At 38.7% G+C, this 16,867-nt stretch overlaps 1 protein-coding gene across 5 annotated transcripts in view; it reads left to right on the top strand.

Annotated features, from left to right (window-relative positions):
- MGAT4D (MGAT4 family member D) overlaps positions 1-16,867 on the top strand; it is a 47,558-nt gene that overhangs the window by 15,552 nt on the left and 15,139 nt on the right. For all 5 annotated transcript variants that reach the window (XM_087866463.1, XM_087866462.1, XM_087866465.1 and 2 more), the window contains 4 exons: positions 2,660-2,818; positions 4,950-5,087; positions 9,498-9,631; positions 12,401-12,447. In XM_087866463.1, the coding sequence (XP_087722589.1) occupies positions 2,660-2,818; positions 4,950-5,087; positions 9,498-9,631; positions 12,401-12,447 (478 nt within the window). The remainder of the gene's footprint in view (positions 1-2,659; positions 2,819-4,949; positions 5,088-9,497; positions 9,632-12,400; positions 12,448-16,867) is intronic.

Genomic DNA, 16,867 nt, shown 5'->3' with positions numbered 1-16,867 from the left:
TTGACAGTTGATGGCTTGACACATTTTTCTCACTTGGTTTCCAAGGACTTGACACACACCCGAGTTTCCTCCTGCCTTACCAGCTAATCCATCTTAGCTTTGTTACTTCTTCTCATTTGTTCAACTTACAACTTTGAGGTGCCTTAGGATTTCATCCTTGGGCCTCATCTCTTCTCTACTCATCCTCATTCTCCTGGTGGTCCCCTGTGTCTTACCACAGGTCTCTCTAAGTGTCTGTGTCCAGGCCAGGCCCGTTCTCCCGCTGGACCCCCACATGGAGCTGCCTCCTGAGATGTGTGATAAGCATCTCAAATCTGACATGTCTCAAACTAGGTTCCTAATATTCACACCAACACTTGCTCCCTTCATCTGCTCCATCTTCATAAATAGCTACTCCTTTCTTTCAGTTGCTCAAAATTTCATTGCCTCCTTTTTTTTCATATCCCACATCAATGTCAGCAAATCCTATCTTCTTTATCTTCAAAATAGATCTAGAATTAAACCATTCCTCACCACTTATCCCCCCAACAATCTTTTCTAAGCCACAGACATCTCTTTCCGGATCCCCCGTCTTCAGTCTTAGTTTCCCCAACTCTGTTTTTCACACAGCAGATAGAAGGATCCTGTTGTGGTGAATCGGAGTAGGCGACTCCATGCTTACAGACTTCCACCGGCTCCCCAGTTTGCTTAAAGTAAAAGCTAAAGTACTTACAAAGGTGGCTTTGTAATTTCATCACCTACTGCTCTTCCTGTCTTCAGTTTGCATCAGCCACACTGGTCTCCATGCTGTTTCTGGAGATAATGGGCACGCTCCTGCCTCAGGGCTTTTGCACGTGCTCTTCTCTCTGTACCAAAGTTACCTACAGCATTTCTTCATTCGCTCTGTTCTTGTCTGTGCTCACACGTTATCTCCTTAGAAAAGCCTTCTCTGATCACCCTGTTTACAGTAAAATCTCCCCCCACCATCAACACTCTAACCTTTTTCCCTGCTTTGTATTTTTTTTGTATTCACCATTTTCTAATAAAACCTATGATTCACTTATTTCTTGTTTGTTCCATCCAGTCAGGTGTAAGTTCCAAGGGGGCCAGGAGTTCTGTCTGTTCTGTGCATTGTCATATCCCCAGGCCATGTAACAGTATTTAGTGTAATATTTGTTGAACGAGGGAATTAATTGAGTGGCCAGGCCATTGTTCTGGCTGGTGAGATGTAGAAGGCCCTGAGAAGAGCATCCCTTCTCAAAGAAAAACTCAGGCTTTGCTTAGAACTATAAATGAATTCTGAACCCTCCATCAAGTGTTTCAGGAAGAAACAGAAACTTGCTTTGACTCTTGACTTCCCCCTCTCTGCTGAGACCAAATGGTTGATCTATCTGCTATACCCACATCTTTCCATCTGTAGAGAATATGCAAAATCCCTAGTATTGCACTGTGAGGGCAGTGATGATCGACACAAGTTGCCAGCCAGTACACTGACAGGTCCTGGAGACCAACCTGTCATTGCTTCAGCTGGATTGACTGGGGGGCCCAGATTAGGAGGTCTTCAAGAGGCTGCTGAGAAAAAATTCGTTCAGAGCAGCAAGTCCTCCGTCTTTTCTTACTGGGTAATTTATATGTACAGATTAAATTGTGGATTGGATCTAGCAGTGCCTTTTCACTCTTGTCATTTGTCATTCACTCTTGTCTGGCCTTTCCTGGGAGGTGGATTGAGGGAGGAAACCGTGTCTCTGGTGCCACCACCCACTCACAGAGAAGACTAGAGATGTAGAGCCTTGAATTGTGCTGCTTGTATCGTAACAGGCTAAGGACTTGTGCAGGGATGGGGCATAACACTCACTGCGGAAGACTGCCAGAATTCTTCATAATTATAGGATTCTCTGTAATGATTAGCCAGCCAGTTGTGTCTTTCCCTAAACCTCCACTGCCCTGTTTCAGCAAGCCTAACAATGCATAAAACCCGAATCTACTTGTGTGTGTGTGCGTGTGTACCCCGTTGATGGGAGCCCCTGTTGGCAGGATACTCCATATAATACGAAATTGTTGCATTTGGGAGATTCAGTGACATAGACTTGGAGTTGGAGAGGTGTTGTGACAGACCCTAGAGATGGAGCTGGCTACTGAGTGAGGACTGGAGAAGTGGGGTCCCCTCCAACCTAAGAGGGAGACACAAAGCATCTTGTTAGAGAGCAGTGAAGCAGCAGGTTTACTTTCCTCTGTTGTATCTTGGGGTGCATGATCTATGGAGGCTTGGCAGAGAAATATTGGATATTACAGTTTATTAGTGGCTTCCTATCTCCAGTAGGGTAGCTCAAGTGATGCAAGTTTTGTTCCAAGCTGGCCCATCTGAAAGGTGAATGGAACCAGCAAGATGGATGTACCATGCTTTCAAGAGGGGCTGAGTCTGCCCATGGCCAGGGATTCAAGGCCTTCGGGAACCTCCCAGATAGTACTGTTTTAACATCTCACTCTTTCTCCAGCCTCTTATGTGTATCATATATACGTATTTATATATAAGCTGTGTATGTGTATATGCACACACACATATATATAGTGTTATCGCTACATTGAAGCATGTATTTTATTTTTTTTGTTATACATTATAGAAAATTGTATGATACCATTGCTACTTATATAAATATATACACATATGTTTCCTTTGCAGGTAATCAACTAATTAATTGTAGAAACCATATTTTGGAGTTTAAAGAAAAAATGCTACGTTTAAAAAATAAAACTGAAAGAAATCGTCAAGAGCTGATCAAAGCCTTGAGTAAAGTGAACTATGAAATGACACAGAGAAAAAATATGTCTGTAAACTTAGGTTTGTGTTGCTTTTGTTTTTGTGTGGTGGTTTATTTGTTGGTTTTGTGTTTTGTGTTTGGGAATTTAGATTTCGTGCTTTCTGATTTTAGGACACTTCTCCCCTACAAATATAACTAAATTGGTACTTGTTCTTTTATTGCGAGACATACACAAATCAGGTAGAGAGATATCATTGATATGCTTCCTCCCCTCTGTAGCTCAAAAATGGTCTTCCTGCGTTTTCTGTGTGACTTGCACCACCATCGTGACCCATCAGCTAGATGCAGCCAGAACCCAGAGCGTCAGTCTAACTGCCCCCCACCCCCACCTCCTCTCGCATATTCCCATTTCAGTCAATAAGCAATCCTGTTGATTCGCAGTCCTATGTATGTCACACATCTGTCCACATTTTCCCATCACCATCTCTGCTACTCTAGTCAAGCCGCCTTCATGCCTCGTCCGAATGACTGCTAACATCTCTGTTTTTTCTCTCTCTCCAGACTTGTCCCCGCCTGTCTATTTCCACTGTAGCCACAGTGAGGGCTCACTGTCCTGTGTATCATCCTGCAGTGGCTCCCATTTCTCCAGGATAAAAAGTCCTGCCTCTGTTTCCCCTTTTGTAGTCAGGTAGTCCTCACTCTTAATCCCTTGCAACCACTTATCAGTTCCCTGTTCTTAGAGTTTTCCCTTTCCCAAAAATGCAATAAAAATGGAATCATGTAGTGTGTAATCCTTCGAGACTGACTTCTTTCACTTAGCAAAATTCATGGAAGTTGTTATGGGACCCCATTTTTGTTGCCTTCATATTGCTGAGTAGCATTGGATTATATGGACATATAGTGGATACAGTTTGTTTAAACTTTTACCAATCAAAGGACATGTAGGTTCATTTTTTTGGCAATTACAAGTACATGTTTCTGTAAACATTCATATACAGGTTTTTTGTATAAGAAAATTTTCTTAAAAAAAAAATATATATATATATCCTGAATACTTACCGGCATATTGGATGGATATGTGATTTGGAAACGTTTTCTTCCAATCTGTGGCTAGTCTTTTCATTCTGCTTATGGTGTCCTTCAGAAAGCAAACATTTTTTTTTAAAGATTTTATTTATTTATTTGACAGAGATAGAGACAGCCAGGGAGAGAGGGAACACAGCAGGGGGAGTGGGAGAGGAAGAAGCAGGCTCACAGCAGAGGAGCCTGATGTGGCTCAATCCCATAACGCCGGGATCACGCCCTGAGCCGAAGGCAGATGCTTAACCACTGTGCCACCCAGGCGCCCCAGAAAGCAAACATTTTTAACTGTGAAGTTCGATTTATCAATTTTTCTTTTTATATAATATTTTTGATGTTATCTTTAAGAACTCTTTACCTTCCTCAGGGTCATGAAGATTTTCTTTTATGTGTTTGTTTTTAATTTTATAGTTTTCGGTTTTACATTTGGGTTTCATTTGAGTTGATTTTTATAAATGATATGGAGTACAGGTCAGGATTCAGTGTTTTTCATGTGCATGTCCAAGTATTCTAGCACCATTTATCAAAAGGCTGTCCTTTCTGCATTGAATTGCCTTGGCACCTTTTCCAAAAATCAATTGATGCTATTTGTGTGGATCTATTTCTGGGCTATCTCTTCTGTTCCATCGGTCTATGTATCTTTTTTTAATGTAATATCACACTGTCTTGATTACTATATTATGTATTATGAATTACATAAGGTATGAGTCTTCTAATTTTGTTCCTCTTTTTCAAAATTATAGAGGTATCTTCAAATGAATAGTACAAGTAGAGTCACTAAATGTTGAGCCACATAACAAAGTTATAGAGATACAAACTTTAATGTGATATTAATCAAAATAGCAGATCAGATTATAGCATCTTTCAGTTATACTTCATTTGGAACTGACAGTTCTGTTAGTCTGATTATGTAGCTCATAGTGCTAGACTTAAATATTACTTCTTAAATAAATATGAATCAGTAATATTTGAACTATATTTTATAGCCATATGATTTCAATAATTCACATTTAATTGTATTTCTCTTATATATTGAATACTAAATCCGTTAATCTCATTATGAAAAATTGTACCAAAGAGAGAAAAATCCCTATGGTCATGCACTTAGAAACCCTATTTTTTCTCTTTCAGTTGAGAAGAAAATGAATACATTGGGTAACAATGAAACAGCGTCTAATACATTTGAAATCCTAAGGTTCTTTTTTCCTCATCTAAGGAAAGTAGGCAGAATTTATCCTGATGTAATCATTGGCAAAGAGAAAACAGGTGGTAAGCAAACTTAGAATTAGAAAATCAAATATAGATATTTTGATCTTTGAGGATATGCTTTTAAGTTTTGTTGTGTTTGTTTGTTTATTTTTTTTCAAAGTAGGCTCCACGCCCAATGTGGGGCTTGAACTCAGAATCCTGAGATCAAGATTTGCGTGCTCTACCGACTTTGCCAACCAGTTTTTAAGTTTTTTTGAACTCTTCTCCAATTATTATTGTGTTTGTTTTTAAGTTTTAAAATGCAATCCATTAATATAATACTCTGATATTTAGACCATGAGCCTATGTGACATTAATTTGGACTACCAGAAATCAGTATATGACCTGGCAGAAAAAAATAGTTCAATAGATATTTAGAGACTTGAATTCAAATTCAATTTGAATACAAATGTTTTGAAAATAGGTCATTATAAGTCACATAATACATTTGACTTATATTAAGCATCGCTAAGTACCTGGCAACTCTTGTCTCCCTTGGTTTTGATCAATTCATTCTTACCCGGCTATCTTCCTATTTCCCCATCTTGCTGGGGACCAAGGTCGGCAAAAGCTTTACAGAAGAGGTGATGTTTGAGCTAATCCTTAAATAATGAATTCAACTTCAGCAGGTATTAAAGAAGAGAGAAAGCATTTAAGTTAGAAACAGGGATTTTAGGGCGAGTCCCAGAATGCTTGCCATTCTTACAGACCTTGTTTATTCTAGTCGAGTGAGTCATTCAAGGCCACTGGCAGCAAGCTACAGCCCACAGGCCAAATCTGCTACTTTACAATGAATATTTGTTGAACCCTAGTCAGTGCTCATTGTTACTTGTCTGTGGCTGTTCTCCTGCTACAGCGGCCGAGTGGAGTAGTTCGGACAGAGACTGTATGGCTGGGAGACAAAAATGTTTACTATCTGGTCCTTTACAGAAAAAGCTTACCGACCTCTGTCTGATCTACGTGGTTCCTTGGGAATAAGTAGTGTTGTTCCATACGCCTCTGCCAAGCCCGCTGTGTTGGGATGGCGGGGCCGCGTGGCATTGTGTTGCATCTGCATTCTCACTGTGTTCCATATACCAAGTTACTGTGCTTCCCTTCTTTTTTTCTATGTTTTCTTTCATTGTCTCATTTGACCCTCACAACCCAATACAGGAGGACCTATGATTATCTCTATTTTACACCTAAGAAAATGGAGGTTTAGAGATATTAAGGTACTTCTTGAGATCACATTTGAGTCTTTAACGGATTCCCTCTTAGGAGTATTTTGAATGTGGTGTGTGTATGTACAGAGACATGCATGCATGGGTGTGAATATATGAGAAAGTGTGTGCTACTCCAAAGCTATAGGTAACAGGAGGAGGAGAGGAAAGACGTAGGGGAAAAAAAAACAAAAAACAGTACATAGAAACTATAAAATGCTATATACCAAGAATAAGCATAGCCTTAAATAAACATGGGCAAAGATAACCAGAAGCCCATGCCAGAGAGTGAAAGGAAGGAGGGAGAGATGTTTGTCATTGAGAAGAACAAAAGAACTCTTTGTATAGGGGTTTGGGGTGTTGAGGTAACCCAGTAAGCAGAACTGTGTTAAATCCTGAATAATTTTCTAATTCCCTAGCTATTTCCTGATTTCCACCCATGCCGTATATATTGAGGCCCCTTTGGTGGATTTTCATAGGTTCTTGGGAGGAACAGTTTGCCTATAAGCCTTCATTACCAGAGCTAATTTAAAAGGAGATTTTTTTTTCCTGGTAACTAAAAGATCATAGCACACAAAATATTTGTAAAAGCACTGAAGCCTGTGGCAAGGCCCACTGGGGAATCTGTCATCAGTCTTATTCTATATTCTGAGTATATCTCAAAAAATTTCTGCTCTCTACTCTCTGTAACTGTTCTTTCCGAGCTTTCATTTCTTGCCCAGTGTATCGAAATAGACTTGTAAATTGACTAAAGTCAATCCAATCTTCATTCCCTCTTCAGAGCTATGTACTGAAATGCATAACATCATGCTCAACTCTTGCTTAAAATCCTTTAGTGGATCCTAGGGCATATAGGATGAAGTTAGCTCCTTGACATGGTGTATGCACAGAAGACTGTATCTTTCAAATCTCAAGTTTTGTCACTTCCCCTCCTTTCCAGTAACCCCAAACACATACAGGCCCTATGAATAAGCCAAGATTAGCACATTCTGATCACTGCCTGCAATGAACCCACCACCTCCCATCAACCACAGCTAGCTTGTCATGTAAGTCCCTTCCCCAGGATGACTTTTCAGCTTAACTGACAACATTTTTTGTGCAGTCCTCCATGTCCTCAAATAACCAGCTTCTACCAGGGGAATAGTGGTGAATAAGACATAGCCCTCATCCTCCTACAGACACGTGAGAGAACAATAACAGTATAGAGTGACTAGTCGCTATAGAGTGACTATAGAAAGAGTGACTATAGTATTTCCCTGTCACAAGGGAAATACAAGATGGAGCAAGTAATCCATACTTGGGGAAATAGGACATTCTGGACTTTCTGGACGAAGTGACACTCACCTGAGTCATGAAGGGTGAACAGAATTGGAATAAACTAAATAGGGGAAAAGCGGATGATGGATAGTGGAAAAGTAGAGGGTGTTCATCCAGGTAGAGGAAATGAAATAGGAAAGGACTAACAGCAAGAGGGCCTGTACAAAAAGTGTGGCATGTGTGCACAATTGGGGCTGGAAGTTATTGTCAGTATCACATGGGGCAGACGCCAAGTAATAAAGGGACTTGGCCATTCACTTATTCACCCCAAATTTATTGCCATTATTATGTATTCTAAGAACAAGAAGGGTGATAAGTACTATGTGAGATGAAGTAAGAATTTATAGGTGGTACACCCAACCTAGTTTAGAAAGAATGTGTAGAATTAGCACAAGGAACCTGGAGAAGAGTGTTCTAGGCAAAGAAGGGATGGCATGTGCAAAAGCCTGATGAGAAAGTCCTATTCGGTCAACTTGAGAAGCTGAAAGATGTTAAGTAAGACTGGTTTAAAGAGAGGATAGTTGAAACAGAAGAGGTAGGTCGGGACCAGGTCATTAAAGGCCTTGTAAACGTTTGTAAACCTGTTCCTTACCATAAGGTATTGGGAATTATTTCAGGAATTGCATTTTAGAATGGATCCCAAAGTTTGAAACTTGATTCCTGCCTCACACCGGCCCTAAAAATCAATTCCAGGTGGGCTGCAGATCTAGATATAAAAGGCAGACAATAAACCATCCAGAAGATATTCAGGAAAATATCTTTATGACCTGAAGATAAACAAAGATTTCTCAATAGGAATCAAAAAAGCACTAACTATATAAAGGAAGAGATGGTTAAATTGTACTATATTAAAATTAAGAATTTCTGTTCATCAAGAAGTAAAACATTGAAAAGGGAACCCAGAGTGGGAGATGATATTTGTAATACACGTAACTGACAGAGCATTCATATTCAGAATCTATAAAGAGCATTAATAAATAAGAAAAATCCATACAACTCAGTAGAGAAACAGATAAGAGCTTAAGCAGGGATTTCACCAAAGAATGTCCAAAGACCAATAAACATATGAAAATGTGTTTGAACTCAATAGTAATCAGGGAAAATAGTAATCAGGGAAATATTAATTCTTACTGTTCTCACCAAAGTTCAATAATTGTTTGTTACATAAATGTTTCTGAGTTTGTTGTATACCAGGGCCCTGATTGTTTTGACTTTTTTTTTCTAGTTTTATTATTGCTTTTTTGGGGAGAGGATTTTCTGAGTTCTTTACTTAGCCAATCTAGAAGCCCTTATCCCCATCTTGAAGGTGGGGAAATGGAGGCTGGAGAGGCTGTGTATCTTGCCCAGGTTCATATGTCAGGCACTGGTGTTGAGTTTGGGCAGACTTTACTGATATAATCTTAGCATCTATTTGGATGACGTGAGATCTGTTCTCCCAGTGTTCCAGTCAGTACTGGGCAATACAGGTAACTTAGGGGTATGGATTCATTCTATTAAATCACTTGGAAATTACCTCATACATCTTTTTTTCACAGATGAAAACATTTCATAGTGTTTGTCCTATTTTGGGTTCCAGCATCTCCTTAGAAGAGAAGTAGAGAATCTGCCAATGTGTGACATTTTGTACCAAGTTAGTTTTATCTTTCATTACACTGAAACCCTCCAACATGAGAACATCTTGGAGTCTACTTAATGCTTTTACTAACAGTCCACTGCAAATTGGAATTTGCTCAGGCAGAAAATGAACTTTGTGATAAAAATTAATAGTAGTTTGGATAATTTTTTGTAATATAGTTTCAGACACTCTTTATGACCATACAACTAACCCAAACATACTAATAAGCATAGATATTAATGATAAATTGTGTTTTTCTCTATGGCTTCAAATGATGATTCCATGCTCCTGTGTCTGCAGTCTCTTTTGCTCTGGGTATTTCCACTGTTAACAGAGGAAATCAGAGTTACCTGAAGCAAGCCCTGAATTCTGTAGTCTCCAGGATGACTCCTTCAGAAGAGAAGGACTCGGTGGTGATTGTCTCTGTTGCAGATGTACGTATGAAAAATAAGTGGCTCTCCTCATGCCCAGCCTGTGGTCTCCAAATATCCTTCCTCCGTGGTAATCACTGTATCGTTTTAGATTTTTTTTTCTTAAATTTAAAAAAACAATTCATAGATGCCTTTTTTGGGTAGCAGACAATGTATTTAATACTTGTTTGACACTACTGAGAAGGAATTAAATATGTTAATCCAAAAAAATACAGTGGTTCCATGTGGAGAAGAAATAAGATTGCACTGTTAAATATGTTACTAGGAGCCCTGCATACTGTATAGTACAGAAATTATATTTACAAATAGAACATCAAAATTGAAGCTATAGTAATAAAACCTGCTGGCCCAAAAAAGGTAGGGATATGAATCAAGAGATAATTTATGTAATCTTAAGTAACAATAGCCACCATGAATATTGAGGGGCTCCTTTCTATATCTGGAGGATGGTAGACAATTTTATATACATTATTTGTAGCCCACATTACATCCCTGTAACGTAGGTGTAGCTATACTGATTTTACAGGTGAAGAAACTGAAGCTTATAGAAAGTAACTTGCCCAGTAATTAATACAGCAGATTCAAATCCATGTCTAATGGCCCCCCAATTTTTTTTTTTTTAAGATTTTATTTATTTATTTGACAGACAGAGACAGCCAGCGAGAGAGGGAGAACAAGCAGGGGGAGTGGGAGAGGAAGAAGCAGGCTCCTACCGATGAAGCCTGATGTGGGGCTCGATCCCAGAACACTGGGATCACGCCCTGAGCCTAAGGCAGACGCTTAACGACTGCGCCACCCAGGCTCCCCTGGCCCCCAAATTTTCTATCTTGCCTCTAATGCCATGTAAAATTTATATAAAGCACTGGATAAATATTGACACATAAAACCTTTTGGAGGGGGAATTTGGCAACTTGTATTAGATTTAAAGTGTGTATATATCCTTTGTATCAGAAATCTCAGTTCTGGGAAGTTAGCCTAAGGAGATAATCAGGCAAGAATTCCAAAATAATAAAAATATGACAGAATGTACAGTATCTAGATCGCCAAGTTTCAAATGCCAGCTTCTCCATTTCCTGGCTTGTGAACTTGAACAAGTTCCTTCACTTCTCTATGCTTCACTTTCTTTCTCTGCAAAATAGTGATGATAACATTACCTATGTCATAGGGTTGTTTTGTCAATTACATTAACTATTATATTTTACAGTATTTGGATTGATGCATGGCATGTAGTAAGTGTTCAGTAAGTAATTATTTTAAGGATTTTAGGTGCACAATCGCTTTATAAAAGCATAATACTGGAAAGCACCAAAGATGTCTATCAATAAGAGGCTGATTAAATTTTTGTGTCTACATTGCAATAATCTGCAATGCAATTGTAACCATGGAAAAGAGAATGAATAGCTGTATTCACTGACATAGAATGATGTCCATATCATTAAGTGGGAAAAACGTAAAGCATCACATTTAACATAATATTATCTACATAAAATGTGATAGACGGAGGAGGAGGTAAGAAAAGATACAGACAGATGAAATGTATAAAGAAAAAAGAAAATGAGCAAACCTTGGAACGATGGTCTCCGAAATATAAATAGTGGTTATCTTCAGATAGTAGGAGTTGGAGGGATCTTTGTTGTCCCTTCAACATTCTTTTCTGTATTTATATTTTCTATAATAAACATGTCTTTGAATGCAGAAAAAACTCAAAAAACAAAACAAGTAATTGAAGAACTAAGAGGAAAATATAAATAAAAGATTAAACAGTCATTCTCTCCAAGTTTAATTTCTTAATATTGAAAGCATATAGTCTCCAAAATGTGTCAGTTTCTGTATGTAAATATTACGATCTTTATTTCTTTGCTGCTGACACAGTGCACGTGTGCCTAAAATGTTTAAACCAGTAATAAAATATTAGGGGCAAATTTTAAAATGAAAGATAGAATGCTTAAAAAGTGTAACTTTAGCACTATGTTTAAAAATATAAAATATTTCAGTGTAACAAATAGCTGATTATTCAATTTATGGCTACCTTAAGAACCTTAAGTACTGTCATGGAGTTACCTGCATCATGATGGATATTTTAAAATAAACAATCTGACTGTATATGTTTCAGAGTACTCGGATTTGACAATAGAACTGTCATTATTCAAAATTTTTCAGAATTTTATATTAGGACTGCTTGGGGCCCTGAGGCAATATTGTATAAATGCTATCACTTTGGTTAAAAAAAAAACAAAAAACAAAAAACTGAGAATGTACTACCAAAAGTTATTTACAAATGAATCTGTCATGTAATCTAGCACAGAATTTGATAAAGAGTAGGCACACAAGGTTTGTTGATGGATGAAAATTTGGGAATTAAGCCAAGTAACACCATCTGTAAAGCTGTGGTATAATTTTGAAGTATGTTTACTATCCTATACTACTCATAAAATGAAGACACTTTCAAAAAGAGCAGTTCTTAGAAACAAGCCATCCCATTTTTAGGACAAAATTGTGTTAGATACATAGGTTTCTGCATAGTAATTTTTAAGTGTAAATAATGTGTAGTGGTATTTTGTACTGTGACAAAGGAAGAATGGAATCTTTTCAGTACTCAAGTTAGGTCTTTAAGACACGTGGATATTTTAAATTCTTTTATAGACAATGAAAAAACAAAAATTCTTAGGATGAAATGACGTTCCACACATAGACTAGACTCACATGTAGCAAGCATGGTAGCAAAACTATGAGGCATGCTTAATTTCAGTAAACTGTTTTTCTCATTTTCAGAGAAATGAAGATTATTTAAAGTCTGTTGTTGACATGATTACAAAAAGGTAGGTACTGTCTGATAAGTTTAAAAATATGTTCTTTCATTTTTCTATTTTATTTTTTCTGCCCAATTATATTATTGTACTAGTGATCATATTCATTCTGATAAGCATAGCTGTAGAGAGAGAACTACTTAGAACTACAGGTACTTCGAAGCTGTGACAAAGTATAGCTTATAACTTTCCCCAATTTTGTAGGTTGTCTGCCTAATAAAATCCGCCTTTTCCATGTTATTATCATTGTATGTATTCTCCATGAAATCCACTTCCTCTGAGAGAAGCCCACTAGAATGTTTTTTAAGCGTTCTTGTGTTCCTTCCTGTATGAAGTCACATTCTCCACTTCTGCTTACCAGCTCCTGCTGGATATAGCCTGGGAGATGCATGCACCTGATGATGAACCAGTCTTCCAGATCTTTATGTTCAAGTGCATGATACAACTGGTAAAAAAACAAATCACAACCAGGAAGCTGGTGTTTCGTATTGGTACAGGGAGGGCAGTAGGAGAACATGCACAAGGGGAAGTCTTTCACTCTACCTGCAAGACCTAAAGAAAGTAGTAATTGAGCTGGGTCTAACGGTGTAAGTAGGCACTCTTAAAGCAGATAAAAGGAGAAAGGGACTGCCTGGCAAATAGAATTGCTTGAGAAGGCAGAAAGGCCAAAAAGAAGCAGGCTAGCTTTTTGGAAATATAAGTATATCCTGGAGTATGAATGTTTGCGATTAAGGAAGGAGTATCAGTGGGAGTTAAGACAGGCTGTGATAAGATCATGAAGAGCCTTGGGTAACATGCTAAAGATTATGTACTTTATGCTACAGACCAGGGTTGCAAACATGGCCCTCAAGCTGAATCTGTCCAACAGACAGTTTGGCTTCGCCAGCAAAGTGTTCTGCTCTTGTTTTGTTTTCTTACCAAATAGCTCAAGGGGATGAGGCAGTTATTTTCGTCAAGAGAATTCTAGCTAATAGCTGTAAAATGAGTAGAATTAGAAAATCACCGCTTTGAAACAACTGGCTCAGGCATGTCATTAAGTGACCCGTGCATGGGGAGCTTTGCGAGGAAGGTATATCAGCCAGCATCCAAACAGGAAAACCCTTGGTAATTCACATAGAGGGAATTCAATACAAAGAATTGATCAAAAAGGTGTCTACAGGGGCTGAGAACAATAGAGAAGGAAGGAAATGGGAGAAGCATAAAGGAAGATGGGGTTGTACGTCACGATCTGACATTGGGCTGCACCTGCTGCTGTGCTGTTGAAAACATGGACGATAGCAGTGCCGCCCCTGTCAGAGCTGTAACCTCCGCCCACTCCACTGCCTGCTGCTGCCGGAGCCTTCACCCCGACCCCAAGTAGGAAGGATGGCCTCCTCTTTCACTGCCTTCTAATCTCTTGGTACTGCCTCCCCTAGGCAGAACCTACCCAGAAGCTGGCTAGCAAGGGGGGCTGGGGTTGTGGCATGCAGACACCCTGCTCCGACAGTCCCTGGCAGAGCAGAGTGTGAGAATGGGGGCTGAGGCTCAGGCACGTTCTGCAGGAAGGGCTCACGTGCCCACACCTGAGGCCCCCACCTGAGCACCTGAGGCTGATCGGTCTCAGCATCACTGGAAGTTAGACAGACATTTTGTGTCTTCTGTTGTGTAGCAAATGAAATACACTGTGAAATAACTATAGAGAATTATTGCCCACCACCTTCCAAAATACAATATAACGCAACACAAGACAGCACAGCCTTTTTTTTTTTTTTTTTAGTTTCAGAGGTAGAATTCAGTGATCCATCAGTTGCATATAACACCCAGCGCTCAATCCATGATGCGCCCTCTTGATGCCCATCATCCGGTTACCCATCCCCCCACCGATCCCCCCACCCCCACTCCAGAAACCCTCAGTTTGTTTCCTATGATTATGAGTCTCTTATGGTTTGTCTCCCTCTCTGTTTTCCTCTTATTTTATTTTTCCTTCCCTCTCCCTGTATTCATCTTTTTGTTTCTAAAATTCCACATATGAGTGAAATCATACATTTCAGACAGAACAACCTTTAATCTGATCTAAAGTCCAGTTTAGAGTATACACAGTGAATAGAGGAAGCAATCTATGGTAACCACTAGAATGGAGGACATTCTATAGGACAGTTGACCCAGTTCTATTCAAAAAGATAGTTGAGGGAAAAAGAGAAAAAGTGAAATGACTGGTCTGGATAATAAGCTCAAAAAAGAAGTAAGAGGTAACTGGTTATAATGAGAGGATCCTAAGTGAATGCTCACTGGAACACCCCTGCCCCCACCTTCACCCATTAGATACTTGTTAGGATACTGGGCATATTTGAATATCAACTGAATATTAAGTAATATTAAATAACTATTCTTAGCCTTGTAAGGTGTGATAATGGCATGTGGTTGTGTAAATGTCCTTTTTTGATTTTGACACTGAAGAATTAAAGGGTGAGAACTGATTATCTAGGATTTATTTTAAAATTACCTCAACAAGAAAAAAGGGGGCTAAATGTATGAAACAAGTATGGTTTAAAAAAAAAGTAATGGTTATTTAAATCAAGTGATTTGGGATTCATTGTAGTCCCACTTCTGTGTGTGTGTGTGTGTGTGTGTGTGGTAATTTTCATAATAAAAGTTTAAAGACTTGAATTAGACTATTCTCAACAAGCTCGACTGATGGGGAGAGATGTTAAAACACAGCAGCCTGAGGGAAAACTTGTGTTTGGGGAGGTCCGGAGATGGGAGCACCAGGGGTGGTTTTATACATGCTCTCATTGATGGGGAGGAAGCTGATGGACAAGGTCTATGGGGGGCAGGGGGGTGGGGTTGGATGCAAGGTACACATGGAAGGAGATTTAGGGGGAAATGATAGGAACGGGTGAAGGAGTAGAAAAAAATAATTAGTTTGAGAAAGGAAAGTGAAATGATAGCATTCCCTTCTTAAAGGGTTTTCTTTTCTCTGTGAAAGGAAGATAGTAGTTAAGAATGAGGGATTTATTGGCAGTGTACTTGAACTCGAGAATGGTTAATGAAGCCTTGAGGTAGATGTTGTGTGTGGAGGGCGAGACAGCACTGGGCAAGATTAACTAAAGCACCCTTGTATGTTTTGTTTTACCCAAAAAAGATTCCCCAGGAAAAAAAAAGTTGCCTCATACTTGAATCCTTAAAATATTCTCATATTCCAGGATACCCTCTCTTTGTTGCTTTATTCTGCATAATAAACCACTATTTGGAGAAGACACATTAGCCTGAAATGACTTAAATCTATGCTAGTTTGGTGTCCTTATAAGGGAGCCTTAACAGAATCTGTTACAAAGAAGGTGAAGGTTTACAAACAGTTTCTGGGGATATGTGTTGAAATCTTTTGAAGATGACTTTAAAAAAGAATTATAGGGGCGCCTGGGTAGCGCAGTGGTTAAGCATCTGCCTTCGGCTCAGGGTGTGATCCCGGCGTTCTGGGATCGAGCCCCACGTCAGGCTCCTCCACTGGGAGCCTGCTTCTTCCTCTCCCACTCCCCCTGCTTGTGTTCCCTCTTGTGCTGGCTGTCTCTCTCTCTGTCAAATAAATAAATAAAATCTTTAAAAAAAAAAAAGAATTATAGTATGTGGTTACTTGTGGAGATCACAAATAAAAATACTACTTGATGTATAGAAACACTCATGTTTTGCTATAAAATGTATGAAGACAATGTCATTAACTGGAATTTTAGTTAGACTTAACCATCATGTGTATCAGAGAACTATGTCAGATGATTCAAAAAGAGATTTTCATGTTGATAAGAATGTTAATGTCAGCAATCCAGGATAAAGAGTTGGAATAAAATTGTTTTATTTTTTGTGAGAATAGAATAAAACTATAATTTAAAAATAGATATTATAGAATATGCAATTTTAAATGAGATTATATCTAAATTAATGTAGACTCGTAACTTTGCATTTCTATACCTAAATTTTTATATATTTAATTTAGCCAAAACCCTTTTGCTAGGTCTTCTCATTGGGGTTAATGAGAGATTGCTCTCTATATTTTTTTAGAGATTTTATTTATTTACTTGACAGAGATAGAGACAGCCAGCGAGAGAGGGAACACAAGCAGGGGGAGTGGGAGAGGAAGAATCAGGCTCATAGTGGAGGAGCCTGATGTGGGCTCCATCCCAGAACGCTGGGATCACGCCCTGAGCCGAAGGCAATCGCTTAACGACTGTGCCACCCAGGCGCCCCAAGATTGTTCTATATTTTATTGGTCCTAAATTTGAGACTATAATTGTTAACGGACCCAACTAAGGTTATATATAAACTTATATGAAACTGTATATAACTGTGTACTTTATATAAAACTATACAGCTGTAAAGTTTCCACTTTTTTAAAACTGTAAGGTAGAATCATTCATTTATAATGGCAACAATGTATAGCTATACTGTTTTCTCTAGCCAT

Source organism: Ursus americanus, chromosome 13, assembly GCF_024610735.1.
Source record: "Ursus americanus isolate L20-20 chromosome 13, mUrsAme1.1.p, whole genome shotgun sequence".
Classification (NCBI taxonomy): domain Eukaryota; kingdom Metazoa; phylum Chordata; class Mammalia; order Carnivora; family Ursidae; genus Ursus; species Ursus americanus.
The sequence above is the reverse complement of the archived record's forward strand: the minus strand, read 5'-3'. Positions and strand labels throughout refer to the sequence as shown.